At 40.6% G+C, this 24044-nt stretch overlaps 1 protein-coding gene and 1 long non-coding RNA gene across 2 annotated transcripts in view; one reads left to right on the top strand and one right to left on the bottom strand.

Moving 5' to 3' along the window:
• Positions 1–4418, bottom strand: part of tlr18 (toll-like receptor 18) — a 33395-nt gene extending 28977 nt beyond the window's left edge. Inside the window, exons 1-2 of the mRNA XM_061916616.1 lie at positions 3982–4418; positions 301–1302 (exon numbers count right to left, since the gene is read on the bottom strand). Of these exons, the coding sequence (XP_061772600.1) occupies positions 301–1302; positions 3982–4193 (1214 nt within the window). The 5' untranslated portion in view covers positions 4194–4418. The remainder of the gene's footprint in view (positions 1–300; positions 1303–3981) is intronic.
• A 13036-nt stretch (positions 4419–17454) lies between these two features.
• On the top strand, positions 17455–23247 carry LOC133561810 (uncharacterized). Its single transcript, XR_009808773.1, has 3 exons — positions 17455–18996; positions 19535–19669; positions 23180–23247. It is a non-coding gene; the product is annotated as an uncharacterized LOC133561810 (long non-coding RNA).
• The last annotated feature ends 797 nt before the right edge of the window (positions 23248–24044 follow it).

Below are 24044 nucleotides of genomic sequence, written 5' to 3'. Positions count from 1 at the left end.
GGTAGGGTAGTTGTATAGTTAAGTCAACTTTCCTAAAATAGCGCAAAGCATTGAGCAAATCTACAGCCACACTCCTCATTCGTTAAAGGGAACCAACTGAACACCACATCAGCCAGTACTTGGTGACAGAGGCAAGAAAAACTCTTCAGGCTCTGGAAATCTCTAAGAGAACCCAGGCTCTGTGGGGTTGACGTCCGACTCGACCAGTTCTGTCTCCATAATTTTTCCAAATCTTAAATTCCTATTAGAGTTTTTGTTTAGGTATCAGCAGGTGGAAGAACAAATAAGAAGACTTCTTACCAGAGGTCCAGTTGGTCCAGCTTCAGGTCTGTGATGCGTGATTCAGCCCCACTGTCAAAAAAAGTTGGTGAGCGCGCAAAGTCGATGTACTGCAACCTGACCCTCTTGATGGGGGCCGTTTCGAGGTTGATTAACGCCATCCTGAGGAGGTTCTCGTTGAATTTCCCTCTGTGGAAGATGATCTGATAAGCTCTAATGTCCTTTAGACCCTGGAAGATATCCTCATCTCCCATGTAGTACATGAACTCGAAGAGGTTGCGGAACTGGATGGCATTGAAGGTCTTGTTGGCGAGGTCGTGCAGCATGTGAAGGAGGGCGCCGGGGCGTTGGTCTATGGCCATGTCGAAGCCAATGTGCGAAGTTTGAATAATGCGGAGACTCCCGGGCTGGTAGTAGCTTAAGTTGGAGGAACACTTGATTGCAAAGCTTTGTAACTTGATGTTCTTCAGTGGCTGAAAGTCTTCTCTCTTCAGGCCCTCCACCAAAGGCCCACCCATGGACAGAACCTGCAGTTTGACCAGCCTGGAGAAGCCTTCAGCCAGTGTGGCACGTTTGTAAAGGTTGTTGGACATAGACAGATATTTTAAGTTCAAGAGAGATGTCAGTACAGCAGCAGGAATTACCTGCAAGGAGTTGTTGAAGATGTTCAGATGTTCCAGCAAGCTGTTGTTTCGGAAGGCGTCACTGTCAATGTGCGAGATATTGTTGTACCCCAGCAGAAGGACACGCAGGCGAGGAAGTCGGTGTAAGTCGTCCGAACGGATAGCTTGAAGTTTATTATAGGATAGATCAATCTTCTCCAGTGTGGACGGAAATTGTCTCCACGGGACGCTCTCCAGCTGCCTCCCCAGGCAGTCCGCGGAGCGGCCCGAGTCGAAGATGCGACATGTTTCTTCCGCAATGCTGCTGGTTGTCGGGGCAGATGGACTCACGCTTGGCGACGTGCGTCCTCCAGTGAAGACCGCACTGAGGATGACGAAAGTCCAAAACATTGCAACACTCCTAAAAAGAAGCAAACAAATAATATTAAGACTGAACAAAATGAAGAGATGGAACAACACCGTCTAAACCACGGGTGCCCAAACTTTGAGGTGAAGAGGTGCTAATGGGGCACGGTAGTACAACTATTTCACTCTTCCGAAAGACAGTACGACGAAGACACAACAAACTCCATTCTTGTTTCTTATGGACACACACCTGTTTTTGTTGACTTTGGACTGACTTTAGGCTGCACAACACCAATGCCGCGGAACAGAGATACTGTACGTGGCATGCTTACACACAGACATGCATCCACAAAAAATATACACATACCCCACCCCCCATCCAACGCTCTGGACGTGAATCCCATAGGGGTGATGGACGGCTGGGCAGCGCCTGAAGAGCTGCAGCCTGCCACCGTAGCCCCCACTCCCCTCCCTTCTGTTGCAAGTCTCGAGATCCATCCATCCATCCATTTTCCTACCGCTTATTCCCTGGGCGCTGGTGCCTATCTTAGCCACAATCGGCCGGAAGGCGGGGTACACCCTGGACAAGTCACCACCTCATCGCAGGGCCAACACAGATAGACAGATAACATTCACAATCACACACTAGGGCCAATTTAGTGTTGCCGATTAATCTATCCCCAGGTGCATGTCTTTGGAAGTGGGAGGAAGCCGGAGTACCCGGAGGGAACCGGCGCAGTCACAGGGAGGACATGCAAACTCCACACAGAAAGATCCCGAGCCTGGGATTGAACCCCAGACTACTCAGGACCTTCGTATTGTGAGGCAGATAAACTAACCCTTCTCCCACCGTGCTGCCCATAGGGGCGATGGACGGCTGGGCAGCGCCTGAAGAGCTGCAGCCTGCCACCGTAGCCCCCACTCCCCTCCCCTCTGTTGCAAGTCTTGAGATGTATGTTGTAATATGTATATGTGCTTTGCCATTTTTTTTCTCACTCCAGACTGGGCCCCCTTAAGAGCTTGGTTTGGAATGTATTTTTTTTACTCATCCTACCCCAGCGTCGACCTTTTTCCCATCTTTTACGGGGCACGACTCATCAGCTTTCCTGTTCTGTAACAGTGTACAATGTTTGTTTGTCTAAGCTTGAACAGGTTTGTGCTGAAAACAAAGTTTACTTGTACTTGTGCAATGATAATAAAGACCTACCTACCTACCTACCTACCTACATACATACATACCTACCTACCTACATACATACCTACCTACCTATTTAGTCTTGTGGACATGCATTCAATGATTGCGTAAGCTTCGAAAATAGTTAGTATGAATATGTTTTATATCTGGGAAGCCACTTTGGGCACCCCTGGCTCTAAACCATGGCCTTGGGGTTTAGTTCCTGTAATATTTTTTTGCAGAGCACTTATTGCATTTTCACAAAAAAATCTGCTGATTATGTGCTCAGTCATCACTTAATATTGCGACACTGAACTTTCTTCATCCTTTAGATCAGGGCTATCCAAAGTTTTTCCACTGAGGGCCGCACACTGAAAAGTCGAAGCAAGCGGGGGCTGTCTTGATCATTTTTTGGATTTTAAAAACCAATACAATATGTATAAAAAATATACATTTAGGCCTCCACTCAGTTTTGGTAAAAAAAAAATATTAAAAATGTGTCATTATTCAGTATTATTGTTTGTATTATTTTTCAAGTTTTAAATCTCTAGGTCAACATTAGGTCATTCGGTCAAAATAACATTTTTAAAGATTTAATTTGCATGCTCTTTTTGTCAAAGAAAACCCAGAAAATATGCAATATTTTCACCCAATAAAGTTTATAAGTTCAATATTTGAGATTATATAATAATCGGAGCCTTAAAAAGGTCAATAATTCATAACACCATTGATTTTCATTCATAATTATGTTTTGAGCAATGACACTTAAAAACAAATCACACCAAAATGATTGGGGATCCAAATTAAAGTGTTAATAAATAAATTATATATTTACTGTTTACTTTTAACATAATAATCTCGAGATCATCTTCAGAGCTATCCGTTAAATATAGGTTGTATTGTTGTTTATGTTTTTTGTTTGTTCATTTTCGGCCCTTATTCAAAAAACAAAAAAACAGCTCTGTTTTTTATATGGCAAACACAAAAAATGCATAATTTTCCCCCAAATGTGACGTAATTGGAGCCTTGAATAGGTCAATAATTCATAATGACATTGATTTTGATTCAGTATTATGTTTTAAAGAAAGAAACAGCCTGCATGGCAACTTTGTGTTAGTAAAGTAAACATTGCAACATTTTCTTGGTACATTTCACCCGTTTGCTCTTTTATACCACTTTTTATGTTTTTAATTTTTCAATCGTATTTTTAAAATGTGTTGTGGGGCCGTCAAAAAATGAATAATGAATTGTGTCGTGTATGTTTTGACGTTATAAGAAGAACATACTTCACTTTTAGCCTTTCTTGCTTTCTATTCACTCACACTAAAACAATACAAACCACATGAGCTATGTTTCTCATAGTTGAACACTGTCAAATTAGTCAGACCTTTTGGATTTCTAATTATGAAATGTATACAAATGTTAACATTTTGTTTATTGATGCCTACGTAACACACTGACACGTTACAATAGGCATTGATCAAGAACGTAAAAGAAGTTAAATTGATATAGCAATGAGAATGAAAAAGTTCCATTGACAAATTTGTGCAGAGTTCTTACCTGGTAGTGTTCCGCTCCTGGATGTAAACACTCTCTATCAAACCAAGTCTCTTTATACTTTCTCTATATTTCCTGTCTGAGCGCTGCCGGAACTCACATGCGGAGGTTTTACAGCCTCCAGTCGTCAACGACACGCCTGATTTGTGTGTTTGAGCAGGAACCCTGCCTCTTGGCAAGCTGACGGTCGTCTCAGACGTGACAAGGTTTATCATGATCTCTCGAAATTGACACCAATGTGTCTTTGTTCTTTGCTCCTAACGCCTTCAACTGTTTCCTCCTTCCTTCCCGGAATACCAGAGCGAGACTTCGGTTGTCCTCCTAGTCTCAGTGTTTACCGTGACGTTGGCAGGAATCAATGGGCACGGAGGTTGTGTGGGTTATTTCCGTCACCAGATTGAACTCAATAAAGTTGAAAGACTCTGTAGTTAGGTATCACCGGGCAGCTGATAAACTCCAGCTGTAAATTCCATTGATTTTTTTCTTATTTCTGCCAAACTTGTTTTGATTGTGCTGTGTGATTCATCAATCATTAAATACACTGAAATAGGTGCTGGCAAGTATTCACTGTTTGCTTAACTTTCCTGTTAATCTTGCCAGGTTATTTATTTAGACTCAGACTTAGACTTCCTTTTATTGTCTTAGAATCTGAACTTTACAGTACAGATAACAACATTTTGTTGGATTAGCTCGTTGTAGTGCAGGATAAAAGAGCAATAAGGTGCAGATATAAATACATAGGTTACTGGACAGATAAATATATTGCCCTTTTGCATATGCATCCACGTTTATGGATGTATGTTATATTGTCTTTATATTCCAGGCCTGAGGGAAGAATTATGGTATAATGAGTTGGGAAATAGTGTTAGATGTAAATATAAACGGAATACAATGATTTGCACATCCTTTTCAACCCATATTCAATTGAATGCACTACAAAGAAAATATATTTGATGTTCAAAGTCATACACTTTATTTTTTTTTGCAAGTAATAGTTAACTTAGAATTTCATGTTTGCAACACGTGCCAAAGTAGTTGGGAAAGCCGACAGCGGGCTGAGAGCAGCAGCACCCCGGACCAACATGAAGGCCAGGAGGCAGGGCATTCGGCGGCGAGGAGAGGCGTAACGCTCGCGGAGCGATACGACAGCGGCAATCGGAGTCAGGTGCGTACACCACACACCGGCTCACAATCTCTCCATCTGCTGCTAGAATATAAAAAGGGCGAGGGAGGAGCGACCGAGGTGGCAGCACGGAGGAGGAAACCACGGCCAGCAGACCAAGAGCGCGACAAACGACACAGAGAGCGAGATGACGCTCCCCCGCAGCGGACGCAAGCCCCGGACGTGGAAAGGTGGGCAACGGCAGCAAACAGGCAGTACGGGCACACTGCAAAGTGGTGCGACCAAAGGCAGTAAACGCGCACCGAAAAGTGACGCGACCAAAGGACCAAACGACAACAGATTTATTGAAAGAATAAATCCAAATCAAACCTGTTACGATGCGCCGTGTGTCAAGTGTCCCCGCAACCCACACCAGGGCGGCAGCAAGTCCGTCACAATCACCTTTTCTTTTAACAACACTCAATAAACGTTTGGGAACTGAGGAAACTAATTGTTGAAGATTTGAAAGTGGAATTCTTTCCCATTCTTGTTTTATGTAGAGCTTCAGTCGTTCAACAGTCTGGGGTCTCTGCTGTCGTATTTTACGCTTCATAATGCGCCACACATTTTCGATGGGAGACAGGTCTAGACTGCAGGCGGGCCAGGAAAGTACCCGCTCTCTTTTTTTTACGAAGCCACGCTGTTGTAACACTTGTCTTGCTGAAATAAGCAGGGGCGTCCATGATAACGTTGCTTGGATGACAACATATGTTGCTCCAAAACCTGTATGGACCTTTCAGCATTAATGGTGCCTTCACAGATGTGTAAGTTACCCATGCCTTGGGCACTAATGCACCCCCATACAATCACATATGGTGGCTTTTGAACTTTGCGCCTATAACAATCCGAATGGTTATTTTCCTCTTTGTTCTGGAGGACACCACATCCTCTGTTTCCAAATATAATTTAAAATGTGGACTCGTCAGACCACAGAACACCTTTCCACTTTGCATCAGTCCATCTTAGGTGAGCTCGGGCCCAGCCAAGCCGGCGCCATTTCAAGATATTGTTGATAAATGGGTTTGGTTTTGCATTGTAGAGTTTTAATTTGCACTTACAGATGTAGCGACCAACTGTAGTTACTGACAGTGGTTTTATGAAGTGTTCCTGAGCCCATGTGGTGATATCCTTTACACACTGATGTCGGTTTTTGATGCAGTACCGTCTGAGGGATCAAAGGTCCGTAATATCATCGCTTACGTGAAGTGATATCTGAAATTTTTGATGATTTTACGGACCGTAGATGGTAAAATCCTTAAATTCCTTGCAATAGCTCGTTGAAAAATGTTGTTCTAAAACTGTTCGACAATTTGCTTACAAATTGGTGACTCACCCCATCCTTGTCTGTGAATTACTTAGAATTTCATGGAAGCTGCTTTTATACCCAATCATGGCACCCACCTGTTCCCAATTAGCCTGCACACCTGTGGGATGTTCCATATAAGTGTTCGATTAGCATTCCTCAACTTTATCAGTATTTATTGCCACCTTTCCCAACTTCTTGTCACGTGTTGCTGGCATAAAATTCTAAAGTTAATGATTATTTGCAAAAAATAGCTTAAACATCAAATATGTTGTCCTTGTAGCATATTCAACTGAATATGGGTTGAAAATGATTTGCAAATCATTGTAGGGTGTAGGGTGTAAAAAAATGTGCACTTTAATGTTAGCATGCTAATGTGATCATGCTAGCAGTTAATAAGTGCTAAGTTAAACGGTTGCAAAATTTGCTTCCTTTCCCATATAGAATAGAATAGAATAGAATAGAATAGAAAGTACTTTATTGGTCCCTAGGGGAAATTCAAATGTGGGGGTACGTTGGCTGGTTCGTCTCGTATTAGACAAAATAGCCGTACCCATTTAATTGGCCCATTTTTGCAGAAAAAATTGGCACATTTTTTTCTTAAATTGAGGAATAGCGTCACCATGGTACCTTGAAATGTTCCCAATTTAAAATAAAGCAGACCTTTCCGACGGTATAACATATGTGGGGGTTCGTTGGCCGGTTTGTCTCATATTAGACAAAATAGGCGTATCCATTAAATTGGCCCATTTTGCAAAAAAATTTGCGCATTTTTTTCGTCAAAAATAGAGAAATAGCGTCGCCATGGTAACTTGAAATGTTCCCAATTTAAAATATGCCAATAGGTGGAAAGCGGACCTTTCCGACGGTATAACATATGTGGGGGTTTGTTGGCCGGTTCGTCTCTTATTAGACAAAATAGGAATACTCATTCAATTGGCCCATTTTTGCAAAAAATGTTGGCACATTTTTTTGTTTAATCACGGAATAGCGTTGCCATGGTACCTTGAAATGTTCCCAATTTAAAATAAAAGCAGACCTTTCCGACGGTATAACATATGTGGGGGTTCGTTGGCCGGTTTGTCTCATATTAGACAAAATAGGCGTATCCATTAAATTGGCCCATTTTGCAAAAAAAATAGCGCATTTTTTCCTTCAAAAATCGAGGAATAGCGTCGCCATGGTAACTTGACATGTTCCCAATCTAAAATACGCCAATAGGTGGAAAGCGGACCTTTCCGGCGGTATAACATATGTGGGGGTACGTTGGTCGGTTCATCTCGTATTAGACAAAATAGGCGTATCCATTTAATTGGCCCATTTTTTCTGAAAAAATAGGTATTTTTTCTTAAATTGAGGAATAGCGTCGCCATGGTAACTCGAAATGTTCCCAATTTAAAATACGCCCATAAGCGGAAAGCAGACCTTTCTGACGGCATAACATATGTGGGGGTTCGTTGGCCGGTTCGTCTCGTATTAGACAAAATAGGAATACCCATTCAATTGGCCCATTTTTGCCAAAAATGTTTGGCACATTTTTTTGTTTAATCAGGGAATAGCGTCGCCATGGTAACTTGAAATGTCCCCAATTTAAAATAAAGCAGACCTTTCCGACGGTATAACATATGTGGGGTTACGTTGGCCGGTTCGTCTCGTATTAGACAAAATAGGCGTATCCATTAAATTGCCCCATTTTTGCAAAAGAAATTCACGCATTTTTTCTATCGAAAATCGAGGAATAGCGTTGCCATGGTAACTTGACATGTTCCCAATTTAAAATACGCCAATAGGTGGGAAGCGGACTTTTCTGACGGTATAACATATGTGGGGTTACGTTGGCCGGTTCGTCTCGTATTAGACAAAATAGGCGTATCCATTAAATTGCCCCATTTTTGCAAAAGAAATTCACGCATTTTTTCTATCGAAAATCGAGGAATAGCGTTGCCATGGTAACTTGACATGTTCCCAATTTAAAATACGCCAATAGGTGGGAAGCGGACTTTTCTGACGGTATAACATATGTGGGGGTTCGTTGGCCGGTTCGTCTCTTACTAGACAAAATAGGAATACCCATTCAATTGGCCCATTTTTGCAAAAAATTTTGGCAAATGTTTTTGTTTAATCACGGAATAGCGTCGCCATGGTAACTTGAAACGTTCCCAATTTAAAATAAAGCAGACCTTTCCGACGGTATAACATATGTGGGGGTTCGTTGGCCGGTTCGTCTCTTATTAGACAAAATAGGAATACCCATTCAATTGGCCCATTTTTGCAAAAAAATGTTGGCACCTTTTTTTGTTTAATCACGGAATAGCGTCGCTATGGTACCTTGAAACGTTCCCAATTTAAAATAAAGAAGACCTTTCCGACGGTATAACATATGTGGGGGTACGTTGGGCGGTTTGTCTCATATTAGACAAAATAGGCGTAGCCATTAAATTGGCCCATTTTTGCAAAAAAATTTGCGCATTTTTTCTGTCAAAAATCGAGGAATTACATGGCATTAGTAACTTGACATGTTCCCAATTTAAAATACGCCCATAGGCAGAAAGCGGACCTTTCCGACGGTATGACATATGTGGGGGTTTGCTGGAGAACACAAGGTGCAAAAACCCAAATCCTGGTTGGTAGAAAATGTCAACTATTGCATTATGATGTTGTATCGCTTGTTTTTAAGTGAAGATATAAGAGCCCCTAGCAGATTGTGTTTCCTGTCTCAACAAGTGTCTACATTTTGACTTTGTGCCCTAGGGCTGCTATGGTTCTGGGATGAACCTGCGTGACTGCAGCACTTTCTTGAAAACATGACTCCACTGTTATTCACGCTGCTTATCAGCGTGGCCGCGCTTAATCCAAGTGACACATTGATGCCATCAATAAACCCTCAGGCCGTAAAAAGTGGCTGATTGTGTTTGCTTCTCGGTCAATAGGCTCCCGTGCGTCAGGATCCTAAAGATACACTATGTACATTTGCAAAATGATGGTGGAAGATTGTAATGTTAATGAATATTGCTCAATGTTTATTTTTAGCTCAGTGGTAATGGATGTCATGAATGTTGTTTATGTTGCGGTAGTGATTGCTTTAACAGTAGCTGTGTGCTTGTACTGGCAACTATTAGGGATGGGCCATATCTGGATTGCCAACAATATTGCTGTGTGTGTGTGTGTGTGTGTGTGTGTGTGTGTGTGTGTGTGTGTGTGTGTGTGTGTGTGTATATATATATTGTGATAATGTGTGTACTTTTATATTTGTATATATATTAATGTGTATATACTGTATGTGTGTATGAATATATAAATGTATACATGTATATGTGTTTATAAATACATATATATATTTACATACATATATATATATAAATATATATATATATATATATATACATGTATGTATATATATGTATGTATGTATGTATGTATGAATGTATATATGTATATATACATACATATATATAAAATATATATATATATAAATATATATATATACTGTATATATATACATACATACATATATATATATATAAAAAAAATATATATATATACATATATAAAAAATATATATATATGTATATATATATATATATACATATATATATATAAAAAAAATATATATATATATACATACACTAGAGATGCGCGGTTTGCGGACACAACCACGGAGTCCGCGGATAAACCGCGGGTCGGGAGGGTGACATGACGAAAAAAAAAGATTTTAAATAGATTCGGACGGGTGGCGGTTGAACCAATTCGGAAATGCTAACAAAAAAAAAAAAAAGTAAGTAAACATACGGTTGGATGTGTTAAACGAATTAGTCTATGTTACCTAGGCTATACCAAATAAGCCCAAGTCTAACCTATATTGAGTTCGGTCAGCTGAATAATTTTGATGGTTACGTGTTGTGTGGGCGCACTACAATTCAAAGGAATTAAGGCAATTGCGTTGTTTATTGTGTATTTTTTTTCTATTCGAGATATACGTACTACTGTGTGGTAATTATTTGGCCTCGCTTTCAAGTGAAGCGCATTGTTTGTGGCGACCGCCTATTTTCATTATAATTCAAGTTTGATGATAAAGTGCAGTTTGATGGGTTTGATCCCCCCCCCCAGCTATTTGCCTTGGCCAAAAAGTTGCAGGTTATTTATTATTAGTATTGATTTAATTCATTTTTGTTCAAATAGGGATGACATACATATGTTATTGTATAATTTAAGTTTGTGAGCGTGATTGACAGCCTAAAGCTTATGAGGCATATATATATATATATTTTTTTTTCAACTTATAAACACATAGCCTATGCCTACAACATAGGCTATGTGTTTATCTTTATTTTCCTGCCTGTCCTTGACAATGGGGATTGTCTGATATTTTGTCATGGCTGCAGATCAATCAATAAAGGTTCATCACTGTGCACCCCGCCCTCGTCCCTATTTGAGCATTGTAACGTCAAAAAGTTAATATTCATTGAAATAAATTCGGAATTTTTTTTTTTACCTAACGAAAATATAAGCCTAGTCTTTCTAAAACATTTTTTTAACTTCTTAAAAGCATCATTCTGCTTGCTGCAACTGCGCGCCCAAAGTGTGAGGAACGCACTCCTGATCTGAGGGCATTGGCAACAACAGCCAACACTTTCTTAATGGAAATGACAATAATATTATATTAATGATAAATCATATTATCACGCATTAAATATCTCTGTTGCATTGGATCAGTCTCCTTTCTTTAACAGGCAAATGCTTTCTAACCTCACTAATGCCTAGCATCGTCTATATTAGATATATAACAACAGGAGGGGGTGGTTTTGATAAAATGTTGGTTTTGGTGGATGGAGGGTGGATGACGACTTTTGTGATGCGGTTGCGGATGAAATAATTGCCTATCCGCGCATCTCTAATGTACACACATTCTATCCATCCATCCATCTTCTTGCGCTAATCCGAGGTCGGGTCGCGGGGACAGCAGCCTAAGCAGGGAAGCCCAGACTTCCCTCTCCCCAGCCACTTCGTCCAGCTCTTCCCGGGGAATCCCGAGGCGTTCCCAGGACAGCCGGGAGACATAGTCTTCCCAACGGCGTGGTGCTGTGGGACATTGGCCGTGCGCAACCCGAGGGTCCCTGGTTCAATCCCCACCTAGTACCAACCTAGTCACGTCCGTTGTGTCCAGAGCAAGACACTTCACCCTTGCTCCTGATGGGTGCTGGTTAGCGCCTTGCATGGCAGCTCCCTCTATCAGTATGTGAATGTGTGTGTGAATGGGTAAATGTGGAAGTAGTGTCAAAGCGCTTTGAGTACCTTAAAGGTAGAAAAGCGCTATACAAGTACAACCCATTATATATATATATATATATATATATATATATATATATATATATATATATATATATATATATATATATATATATATATATAATGTGTGTGTGTGTGTGTGGGAAAAATCACAAGACTACTTCATATCTACAGAACTGTTTCATGAAACAGTTCTGTAGAGATGAAGTATATATGTATATATATATATATATATATATATATATATATATATATATAGTCCCCTCTGGTTAATTTAATAAAAATATAAACATATATTGACATATGAAAAAAACTGTGAAACATTAAAAGCTCTCAAAATAAAAATAAAATACGATTAAAAAAATAAACAAAGTGTAGTTAGTTGGTTAATTAAATGATACAATAATACAAACTTATGAATTAACTTTCTAAAATGACAACCATAATTAACACTGGTAAATGTGTAACTGAACATTAATATTTTTGGACAGGCAAAATGTTTGATGATACAGTTACACAACTGTATCATCAAATGTTCAAGATCATTGAATGATAAAATGTTTGTTCAGAATTATAATTACACAAAAAAAGCGAAAGTTCATTTAATACATGAAACGCTAAATTTGCCCAGTAGAGAGTGATATTGCTACCTTTGGTTTAATTGTGTTGAGCCACATTCAGTGTGCGCAATGTTTAATTTCTACATGCGTAAACATTTGTAGTTTATTGTTGTAAAGTTTCAACACTAAACCTATTTACATCTATTTCATTTATGCAAAATACATAAAAGGCTTTATTAGGTAAATTAATGAATGGACCCTATACTTTGTCTAATGTTTATTTTATGTTTACATTTTCAGACTCACAAATCTAAATTAGAGAAAAAGTGTGAAGAAATAATAAGTAAGGAAAACTATTCAAAAGAAGGAACATCAATCCTCTACAAAACGTCTGGAGCTTCTGTTTCTTCATGCTGTTAACTATCTGTCTGGCCGCGCAACGTGGGCAGAATGATTAATTTGTTGACAGTGCAGTGTGAAAGCTGACGTGCTTATTTTGCAATTAAGTAAAGGCAGTCTCAAAGGAATTCAACCTGTTTCTGTCGGAACGTCCACATTTCAAATTCCGGCCCCTGAGCCCTTGGGCTCTCTTCAAACTGCGGCTCTCTTCATTTTGAGTTGAAAAGACCTGTTCTGAAGTATTTATTAGTAGCCAGCAGAGAAGGTATATTTTTTTCCGCGACGGCGTAAGTTACCCGAGGGGGCGTGGCTACAAATTGTTTCCAAAAACAATTTGAAATGTGGACTTGTCAGACCACAGAACACTTTTTTCCACTTTGCATCAGTCCATCTGAGATGAGCTCGGGCCCAGCGAAGCCGGCGGCGTTTCTGGGTGTTGTTGATAAATGGTTTTGGCTTTGCATAGTAGAGTTTTAACTTGCCAAAGGCATCAGGAGCTGCCAGCCAGCACATTGGTGCTGTGAGAACCAACACATGGGCATCGGTCAAGAGGACATCCCACACTCACATACGTGGGACATACTCAAGAAGGATGCAGGAGCTCAGAGTACCAAGGAACTGGCCGAATGTATGGAGAATCGGGATGACTGGAAGCAACGATGGAAGGCTCGTCTGAGGAGGACCTAGAGACTTATAGATGTAGCGACCAATTGTATTTAGTGACAGTGGTTTTCTGAAGTGTTCCTGAGCCCGTGTGGTGATATCCTTCACACACTGATGTCGTGTTTTGCCTGAGGGATCCAAGGTTGCGTAATATCATTGCTTACATGCAGTGATTTCTCCAGATTCTCTGAACATTTTGATGATATTACGGACCGTAGATAGTGAAATCCCTAAATTCCTTGCAAAAGCTGGTTGAGAAATGTTGTTCTTAAACAATTTATGCAGGCGTTTGTTGACAAAGTGGTGACCCTCGCCCCGTCCTTGTTTGTGAACGACTAGGCATTTCACGGAAGTTGCTTTTACACCCAATCATGGCACCCACCTGTTCCCAATTAGCCTGTTCACCTGTGGGATGTTCCAAATAAGTGTTCCTCAACTTTCTCAGTCTTTTTTGCCACTTGTGCCAGCTTTATTGAAAACATGTTGCAGGCACCAAATTCCATATGAGCTAATATTTGCCAAGAATAATAACTTTTTCCAGTTTGAATGTTAAATATCTTGTCTTTGCAGTCCATTCAATTGAATATAATTTGAAAAGGATTGCAAATCATTGTATTATGTTTTTATTTAACATTTACACGTGACAACTTCACTGCTTTTGACTATTTTGTAAATAAAAATACATTTAGTGTTAAAATGCAGTCTTGATTTTTCAGAATATTATTACAGGACTTCATACTAATATATAAGTATAAGTTCTTTTTATTTTTTTGTCAGTTTTTTTTATAATTTTTTTGCACATTTAAAAAAAAATCTAAAAATATACATATATACATTTTTTTAATCGATTAAGAATTTTTACAAATACATGCAATTAATTAGTTTTTTTTTTTTTTTTGTGGACACCCCGTAATAAATGCATCGTTGCAATTTGCCCCGGTTTCAAACGGTCTCACGCCCAACATTTTTCCGCTCCTTTTCACTTCGCCCGGAGCCTAAATTCCACATTAACTATGTGCTAAATCACGCTCGAGGTTAATGTCGATAAAACCTGCCCAAAGCCCAAGTTGACCCTTTTTGGAGCCCCCGATACCAGAGCTTCTTACAAACCCCGTTTCCATATGAGTTGGGAAATTGTGTTAGATGTAAATATAAACGGAATACAATGATTTGCAAATCATTTTCAACCCATATTCAGTTGAATATGCTACAAAGACAACATATTTGATGTTCAAACTGATAAACATTTAATTTTTTTTGCAAATAATCATTATTTTTAAAATTTGATGCCAGCAACACGTGACAAAAAAGTTGGAAAAGGTGGCAAAAAATACTGATAAAGTTGAGGAATGCTCATCAAACACTTATTTGAAACATCCCACAGGTGTGCAGGCTAATTGGGAACAGGTGGGTGCCATGATTGGGTATAAAAACAGCTTCCCAAAAAATACTCAGTCTTTCACAAGAAAGGATGGGGCGAGGTACACGCCTTTGTCCACAACTGCGTGAGCAAATAGTCAAACAGTTTAAGAACAACGTTTCTCAAAGTGCAATTGCAAGAAATTTAGGGATTTCAACATCTATGGTTCATAATGTCATCAAAATGTTCAGAGAATCTGGAGAAATCACTCCACGTAAGCGGCATGGCCGGAAACCAACATTGAATGACCGTGACCTTCGATCCCTCGGACGGCACTGTATCAAAAACCAACATCAATCTCTAAAGGATATCACCACATGGGCTCAGGAACACTTCAGAAAACCACTGTCACTAAATACAGTTCGTCGCTGCATCTGTAAGTGCGAGTTAAAGCTCTACTATGCAAAGCGAAAGCCATTTATCAACAACATCCAGAAACGCCGCCGGCTTATTTGGGCCCGAGATCATCTGAAATGGACTGATGCAAAGTGGAAAAGTGTTCTGTGTGTTGCGATCCGTTACTCGGATCTTCACATATTGTTTATTGTTCCATTGTAGTCTCATTCTCCGTCTGACCCGCTTACTTGGGGAGGCACAGCTCGGTTGGTAGAGTGGGCGTGCCAGCAACTTGAGAATTGCAGGATCGATTCCCGCTTGTGCCATCCTAGTCACTGCCGTTGTGTCCTTGGGCAAGACACTTTACCGACCTGCTCCCAGTGCCACCCACACTGGTTTAAATGTAACTTAGATATTGGGTGTCAGTATGTAAAGCGCTTTGAGTCACTTGAGAAAAGCGCTATATAAAATATAGTTCACTTCACTTCCTGTTTAGTCAGTCACCTTGGTTACTCATTAGTTCACCTGCTACTCACGGTCCCGTACACCTGCTACAGTTAATCACCTTCACTTTATAAGCCTTCCTCTTTTGTTTGTTCAGCCTGGGTTCATAATTTGCTTTCACGCAATGAGTTACGCCTGCATTTTTTTCACGTATGTATATTCTCGCTAGCTTTTCACGCTAAGCCATTGTTTATTCCAGCTCTCATGCTGTACGTTTTGTTTCTCCCTTTTATGTGCCAACGTGCGAGTTTAGTTTTCATTATTGTATATCCTATTTCTCATGCTAGCGTTTTTGGTTTGCTTTTTTTTAGCTCCAGTGTTTCTGTTCAGAGCTCCCTTTTAGTTAAAAAAATCCTTAAATCTTACCTTTGCTGTGTTCAATTTCGACGCATCATCGAGGGAATCGAACCCGGCACCACGATGCCAAACAGGTGTAAAACTGTGGTCTGACGAGTCCACATTTCAAATTGTTTTTGGAAATATTCGACATCGTGTCATCCGGACCAAAGGGGAAGCGAACCATCCAGACTGTTAACGGCGCAAAGTTCAAAAGCCAGCATCAGAAAAGGATGGGGCGAGGTACACCACTTTGTCCACAACTGCGTGAGCAAATAGTCAAACAGTTTAAGAACAACGTTTCTCAAAGTGCAATTGCAAGAAATTTAGGGATTTCAACATCTACGGTCCATAATATCATCAAAATGTTCAGAGAATCTGGAGAAATCACTCCACGTAAGCGGCATGCCCAGAAACCAACATTGAAAGACCGTGACCGTCGATCCCTCAGACGGCATTGTATCAATAACCGACATCAATCTCTAAAGGATATCACCACATGGGCTCAGGAACACTTCAGAAAACCATTGTGACTAAATACATTTTGTCGCTAATTCTGTAAGTGCAAGTTAAAGATCTACTATGCAAAGCAAAAGCCATTTATCAACAACATCCAGAAACGCCACCGGCTTGTATGGGCCCAAGATCATCTAAGATGGACTGATGCAAAGTGGAAAAGTGTTCTGTGATCTGACGAGTCCACATTTCAAATTGTTTTTGGAAATATTCGACATCTTGTCATCCGGACCAAAGGGGAAGCGAACCATCCAGACTGTTATCGACGCAAAGTTCAAAAGCCAGCATCTGTGATGGTATGGGGGTGCATTAGTGCCCAAGGCATGGGTAACTGACACATCTGTGAAGGCACCATAAATGCTGAAAGGTACATACAGGATTTGGAACCACATATGCTGCCATCTAAGCGCCGTCTTTTTCATGGACGCCCCTGCTTATATCAGCAAGACAATGCCAAGCCACTTTCAGCACGTGTTACAGAGTGCGGGTACTCTTCTGGCCCGCCTGCAGTCCAGACCTATCTCTCATGGAAAATGTGCGGCGCATTATGAAGCGTAAAATACGACAGCGGAGACCCTGGACTGTTGAACGACTGAAGGTCTACATAAAACAAGAATGGGAAATAATTCCACTTTTAAAGCTTCAACAATTATTTTACTCAGATCCCAAACGTTTATTGAGTGTTGTTAAAGGAAAAGGTGATGTAACACAGTGGTGAACATGCCCTTTCCCAACTACATGAAGAGCCATGACATTCTAAGTTAATTATTAAGTTAATATGTTGTCTTTGAAGTGCATTCAACTGAAAATGGGTTGAAAATGATTTGCAAATCATTGTATTCCGCTTAGATTTACATCTAACAAAATTTCCCAACTCATATGGAAACGGGGTTTGTATTAAAAGTGTGCGGTCGCTACGGCGGTGAGTCATGTGAGATTTTGCGGCATGTGCTGCATCTTTCTGATCATCTCCCGCGAGGTGTGGGGAGGATTTCATCAGTTCAGCGGCGGGCCACGGCGAAGGCGCTCAAACGCCACACTCAGCACACGCTTCGGCTTCTATTTTTTTGTTGTTTATCTCCCGAGTCCTTTCGAGGCTTAACGGCGTGACGGAAGCGCAGATAAGGACGGCGGTCTTCCGTCACATGACCAGCGCGGCGGCACGATTAACAGACGGAAGTTTGTAACTCACCTCCTCGGGACTATGGTCGAGCGGTCCGGTTCCTGTTCTTGCCTTCTGGAGAAAGTTGGAATGCAGTCAGAATGCTACACTAGTTCCTCTCGCTTGACCAATCCTGTGCTGACTTCCTCTGGCCGTGTGTGTGTATGTGTGTGTGTGTGTGTGTGTGTGTGTGTGTGTGTGTGTGTGTGTGTGTGTGTGTGCGTTTGTCAAAGTGACATATGGGGACATTTTTATGAAATTTCACCTTACATATGAGGACCTGTTGAAATATGAGGACATTTTCCATGTCCCCATATTTCCCGCAATGCTATCGTGTTCTAGACCCTCCCAGCATGTTCCCAGACCAAAAATCTCTAAAGTCTTCATTTGTCAAATTTTCAGAAAAAGTGTGTGAAAGTGTGTGTAATTTTTTGGGTCACTTTCGATTTTGCCCCTAGTGGCCATCTTTGCTATTATGACACACACACACACACACTTGTCCTCATATGTCATATGTCCTCATATGTCGTGTGGGGCAGAAACTCACACACTCCAACATTTGAAAAACATATAATCATTACAGCAATGAACATACTTTTGAAATCTAAATCAAGTAACACATTTTCAACTGATCTGATGATCTCAACCTTTTTTATGTTAGTTTTATCTATTCATTTGGTTTATCTGGAGAGGATTTGGGCTAGACAATCAATAATAAAGGGATTATGGTGATGATTTAATCGGTTTGATTCAGTATTTTACTGTATTGGGCTTTTTTCTATTCTGTTGTCTAAAATACAATGCCGCACAATAATTACTTTAAATGTGCCTGAAAAAAAACTTTCAACCTTGATTGAGACAAAGGCGATAATTCAAATGGAATTCAAACTACATACAGTATTTAATATTTTCAAATGGTTACAATAGCACATGATTTTGGTATTTTTATCTTTGGGACAAATTTTGGATTCAATTGGGGATTGTTTTTGGAGGTATTCACTTCACATTGTATTCAAGATGGTTACTTCCGCCCACTGTGAAGAGTCTCGGCGTCTGATTGGTCCAATTTTCAGTTAGGCGCCGCCTGATTGGCCGTTGGATGATGTCTGATCCTAACAGATGGCTAAATCACTAGTTAATTATTTTCCTCATGGAAGTTATACAGCTCACGTATCACACTTAATATTGAATATATATAAAAAGGGTTTTCCAAAAGGACCATTTATAATCGAAATACAAAACTTCACACACGATTTTGAGCACAACAGAGCGCTCAGTGAACAGCACTTCCGGGACCTGCATCACCGGAGGGGGACATCTATCTTGGCCACAAACCATCTTTGACAGTCTTCGGCAGCATGGTTGAATCAGGTGAGCATAAAATGAAGTTTAACGTAATTAAATAGACCAATGTTTTTTAACATAGGAAAATAGTTCATTGTAAACAACAGTTAAATGTTTGTTGTTATTAATTGCAATCAGATTTGATTTTATGAGGTCAAATTAAGCATTTCAGTTCTGGGCCAAGGCCAAGGCATTTAAATTTTTTTTTTTAAAGTTGCATGGAAGATTATAAGTAGCAGTGATTGTCACACACACACTAGGTGTGGTGAAATTATTCTCTGCATTTGACCCATCACCCTTGATCACTATGCTAGTAAACCTTTTCTTAATTTTAAACAAGACAGACTAGAGTTCTTCAAATTGTTTATACTTTTTCTCAAATACAAATATGTCAAGCTGATAAGCACTGTGGAGTAGGCATGTTACTGATATTGTTACATTAGTTTTTTGTTTGAGAAGCTTCATGTCTGCACTGATCCTAAATTTAACAGTTTTTGAAGGGTTTGGTTCTTTGTTTTATTTCTGTGTCACTGACTTTTTTCATTTTTATGTGTGGATTTGTTAGGCGCATCAACACATGATATAGACATCGTGCCCAAAAGAAGAGCGAGACGTAATCCTGAGGCTGAAGCTACCGAGTTTATTTGATCTGGATGTGACAAGTCTTGTTTTAAGGCCCAGTGGATCAATGATTGGAAAGGTATGTCTTGTTATGTATCATATCAATGGTAACTGTATCAACATCTCATTTGGATCATTTCCTTACAGTCTAATAGAGGTTGTATTATATGGCTTTAATTAGAAGTGTTTGGAATAACAGCGTTCCACGTCCCAAGAGCTAGCTTCTGTAGCCGAGGATCGGACCGCCAAGTGCCCTGCCTTCGGCTGCCGCCCAGTTCACAATGCACCCGACCTCTATGGCCCCTCGGAGTCTTGTTCACGAGTGGGGGAAGAGTGGATCGTGAGATCGACAGGCGGATCGGTGTGGGGTCTTCGGTAATGCGGACGTTGTATCGATCCGTTGTGGTGAAGAAGGAGCTGAGCCGGAAGGCAAAGCTCTCAATTTACCGGTCGATCTACGTTCCCATCCTCACCTATGGTCATGAGCTTTGGGTCATGACCGAAAGGATAAGATCACGGGTACAAGCGGCCCAAATGAGTTTCCTCCACCGGGTAGGGGTGCTCTCCCTTAGAGATAGGGTGAGAAGCTCTGCCATCCGGGAGGAACTCAAAGTAAAGCCGCTGCTCCTCCACATGGAGAGGAGCCAGATGAGGTGGTTCGGGCATCTGGTCAGGATGCCACCCGAATGCCTCCCTAGGGAGGTGTTTAGGGCACGTCCAACCGGTAGGAGGCCACGGGGAAGACCCAGGACACGTTGGGAAGACTATGTCTCCCGGCTGGCCTGGGAACGCCTCGGGATCCCCCGGGAAGAGCTAGACGAAGTGGCTGGGGAGAGGGAAGTCTGGGCTTCCCTGCTTAGGCTGCTGCCACCGCGACCCCACCTCGGAAAAGCGGAAGATGATGGATGGATGGATGGATGGTATAACAGCGGTATATGAAAACGATGTTACTAATGCTGTTACTTTTACCGGTAACGAGTAAGCTAATAACTTTTATGTACGCTACAACGCTGTTACGATGCGTTTTATGTAATGTGGCATGCTACTTTTGATGTGATTGTATGTCAACAAGACAGCGTTAGAAGCACAAAAGGGTTAGTGCAGGTAATATCTTTTTACTAATGAAAGCAACCCCCGGAAGTAATTACGAACACGATATCAAATAGAAGGAGGCCTCATCCACACACAAACAAAAACATTCAACAGAACTATCTTAACTGCCACTGCTAAGCTAAAAAATACAGCTGAACTATTCTGCTATGTCTGGGCGCTGAAGTCCCACGTCACTTGGCAAAAGGCACAGCTTTTTAAAGGCACACACACACTCTGCTCTCATGAAATGTCTCTCAACTGCATATGCTAGATATTTAAAACTTTTCTTTTTCAAGTAACACATTAATTACAAACCCCGTTTCCATATGAGTTGGGAAATTGTGTTAGATGTAAATCCAAACGGAATAATTTTTTTTACAAATAATAATTAACTTAGAATTTCATGGCTGCAATACGTGCCAAAGTAGTTGGGAAAGGGCATGTTCACCACTGTGTTACATCACCTTTTCTTTCAACAACACTCAATAACCGTTTGGGAACTGAGGAAACTAATTGTTGAAGCTTGGAAGGTGGAATTCTTTCCCATTCTTGTTTTATGTAGAGCTTCAGTCTCCTCTGTCGTATTTTACGCTTCATAATGCACCACACATTTTTGATAGGACTGCAGGCCGGCCAGGAAAGTACCTGCACTCTTTTTTTATGAAGCTGAACACGTGCTGAATGTGGCTTGGCATTGTCTTGCTGAAATAAGCAGGGGCGTACATGAAAAAGTCAGCGCTTAAATGGCAGCAAATGTTGTTCCAAACAGATGGGTAACTTACAGATGTGTAAGTTACCCATGCCTTGGGCACTAATGCACCCCCATACCATCACAGATGCTGGCTTTTGAACTTTGCGTCGATAACAGTATGGATGGTTCGCTTCCCCTTTGGTCCGGATGAAACGGTGTCCAATATTTCCAAAAATAATTTGAAATGTGGGCTCGTCAGACCACAGAACACTTTTCCACTTTGCATCAGCCCATCTTAGATGATCTCGGGCCCAGAGAAGCCGGCGGCGTTTCTGGATGTTGATAATTGGCTTTCGCTTTGCATAATAGAGCTTTAACTTGCACTTACAGATATAGCAACACACTGTATTTAGTGACAGTGGTTTTCTGAAGTGTTCCTGAACTCATGTGGTGATATCCTTTAGAGATTGATGTCGGTTTTTGATACAGTGCCGTCTGAGGGATCGAAGGTCACAGTTATTCAATGTTGGTTTCCAGACATGCCGCTTACGTGGAGTGATTTCTCCGGATTCTCTGAACCTTTTGATGATATCATGGAGCGTAGATGTTGAAATCCCTAAATTTCTTGCAATTGCACTTTGAGAAAGGTTGTTCTTAAACTGTTTGACTATTTGCTCACGCAGTTGTGGACAAAGGGGTGTACCTCGCCCCATCCTTTCCTGTGAAAGACTGAGCATTTTTTGGGAAGCTGTTTTTATAGCCAATCATGGCACCCACCTGTTCCAAATTAGCCTTCACACCTGTGGGATGTCCCAAATAAGTGTTTGATGAGCATTTCTTAACTTTATCAGTATTTATTGCCACCTTTCCCAACTTGTTTGTTGCATGTTGCTGGCATCAATTTTTAAAGTTAATGATTATTTGCACCAAAAAAATGTTTATCTGTTTGAACATCAAATATCAATCAATCAATCAATGTTTACTTATATAGCCCTAAATCACTAGTGTCTCAAAGGGCTGCACAAACCACTACGACATCCTCGGTAGGCCCACATAAGGGCAAGGAAAACTCACACCCAGTGGGACGTCGGTGACAATGATGACTATGAGAACCTTAGAGAGGAGGAAAGCAATGGATGTTGAGCGGGTCTAACATGATACTGTGAAAGTTCAATCCACAATGGATCCAACACAGTCGCAAGAGTCCAGTCCAAAGCGGATCCAACACAGCAGCGAGAGTCCCGTTCACAGCGGAGCCAGCAGGAAACCATCCCAAGCGGAGGCGGATCAGCATCGCAGAGATGTCCCCAGCCGATACACAGGCAAACATATGTTGTCTTTGTAGCATATTCAACTGAATATGGGTTGAAAATGATTTGCAAATCATTGTATTCTGTTTATATTTACATCTAACACAATTTCCCAACTCATATGGAAACGGGGTTTGTACTTAATTTAATAATTATTTACATTTATGAAAGAGTAATTCTGTTTGTAATATAATTTTTAGTCAAGTAACGACTATTATTATTGCTTTTTAAAACAGATATTCCAAACATTGTTAATTGATAAACTGTTTTATCAGGATATGGTGTATTTGCTCTTGCATCAATTTAAAAAGGTTCTTTTGTGGTCGAGTACCGAGGGAAGTTCATCTCAAGACATGAGCGGGACAAGAGACAGAAACCCTCTATAAATATCTTTACTATTTATCTGGCATTATATGCTCATAATGTTAACAACAAAAAGTGCTGATAATGTTATAATTAATAAGTTCTAACATTATTTTTATGTGTTTTGTTGCAGACACCAACTGTTGATGTTCTATCTCAACATTCTCCAGATTCATGTGACCGATAAACCGACGTCATCCCCCCAACAGGTTATTACTTGACTATTTTACTATCCATCCATCCATCCATTTTCTACTACCTGTCCCTTTTTTTGTGTTGGCGGGGTGTGCTTGAGCCTATCTGAGCTGCATTCGGGCGGAAGGCGGAGTACACCCTGGACAAGTCGCCACCTCATTACACGGCCAACACAAATAGACAACATTTACACTCACATTCACACACTAGGGCCAATTTAGTGTTGCCAATCAACCTATCCCCAGGTGCATGTCTTTGGAGGTAAGATGAAGCCGGAGTACCCGGAGGGAACCCACGCAGTCACGGGGAGAACATGCAAACTCCACACAGAAAGATCACGAGCCCAGGATTTAACTCAGGACTACTCAGGGCCTTCGATTTGTGACGCACATGCACTTACCCCTGTTCCACCGTGCTGCCCTATATCTGCTAAAAACTTGACACAACCTATACTTCAAAAGACATTTAATCCTTTTAACCTCTCACAGATCAGTTTATATGACAACATTTTTTAAGCGTACATCCATGTTAGTCTGTGGAATTTACAACTCATGTTTAGCAAAACAGGAGATGTTACAGGTCAGCAACATGAATTCTATATGTGATCACTTGTCATGTACTCATATTGTTTGAACTAAAAAAGACTTCAGTGTGTTTCATATAAGGTCCTCATATTTTTCTGAACCACATTAGTGTGTGTTACAATGTTTAATTCAAAGTTTTAAAATGAGTGTTTCAATCCAGGTCCTCATATTTTCTGAACCACATTTTAGTGAATGTTACATTCTTAAATAATAGTCTAA

Source organism: Nerophis ophidion, linkage group LG11 (genome assembly GCF_033978795.1).
Source record: "Nerophis ophidion isolate RoL-2023_Sa linkage group LG11, RoL_Noph_v1.0, whole genome shotgun sequence".
NCBI lineage: Eukaryota > Metazoa > Chordata > Actinopteri > Syngnathiformes > Syngnathidae > Nerophis > Nerophis ophidion.
Note: the sequence above shows the minus strand (reverse complement) of the source record. Positions and strands in the feature narration are given on the sequence as shown.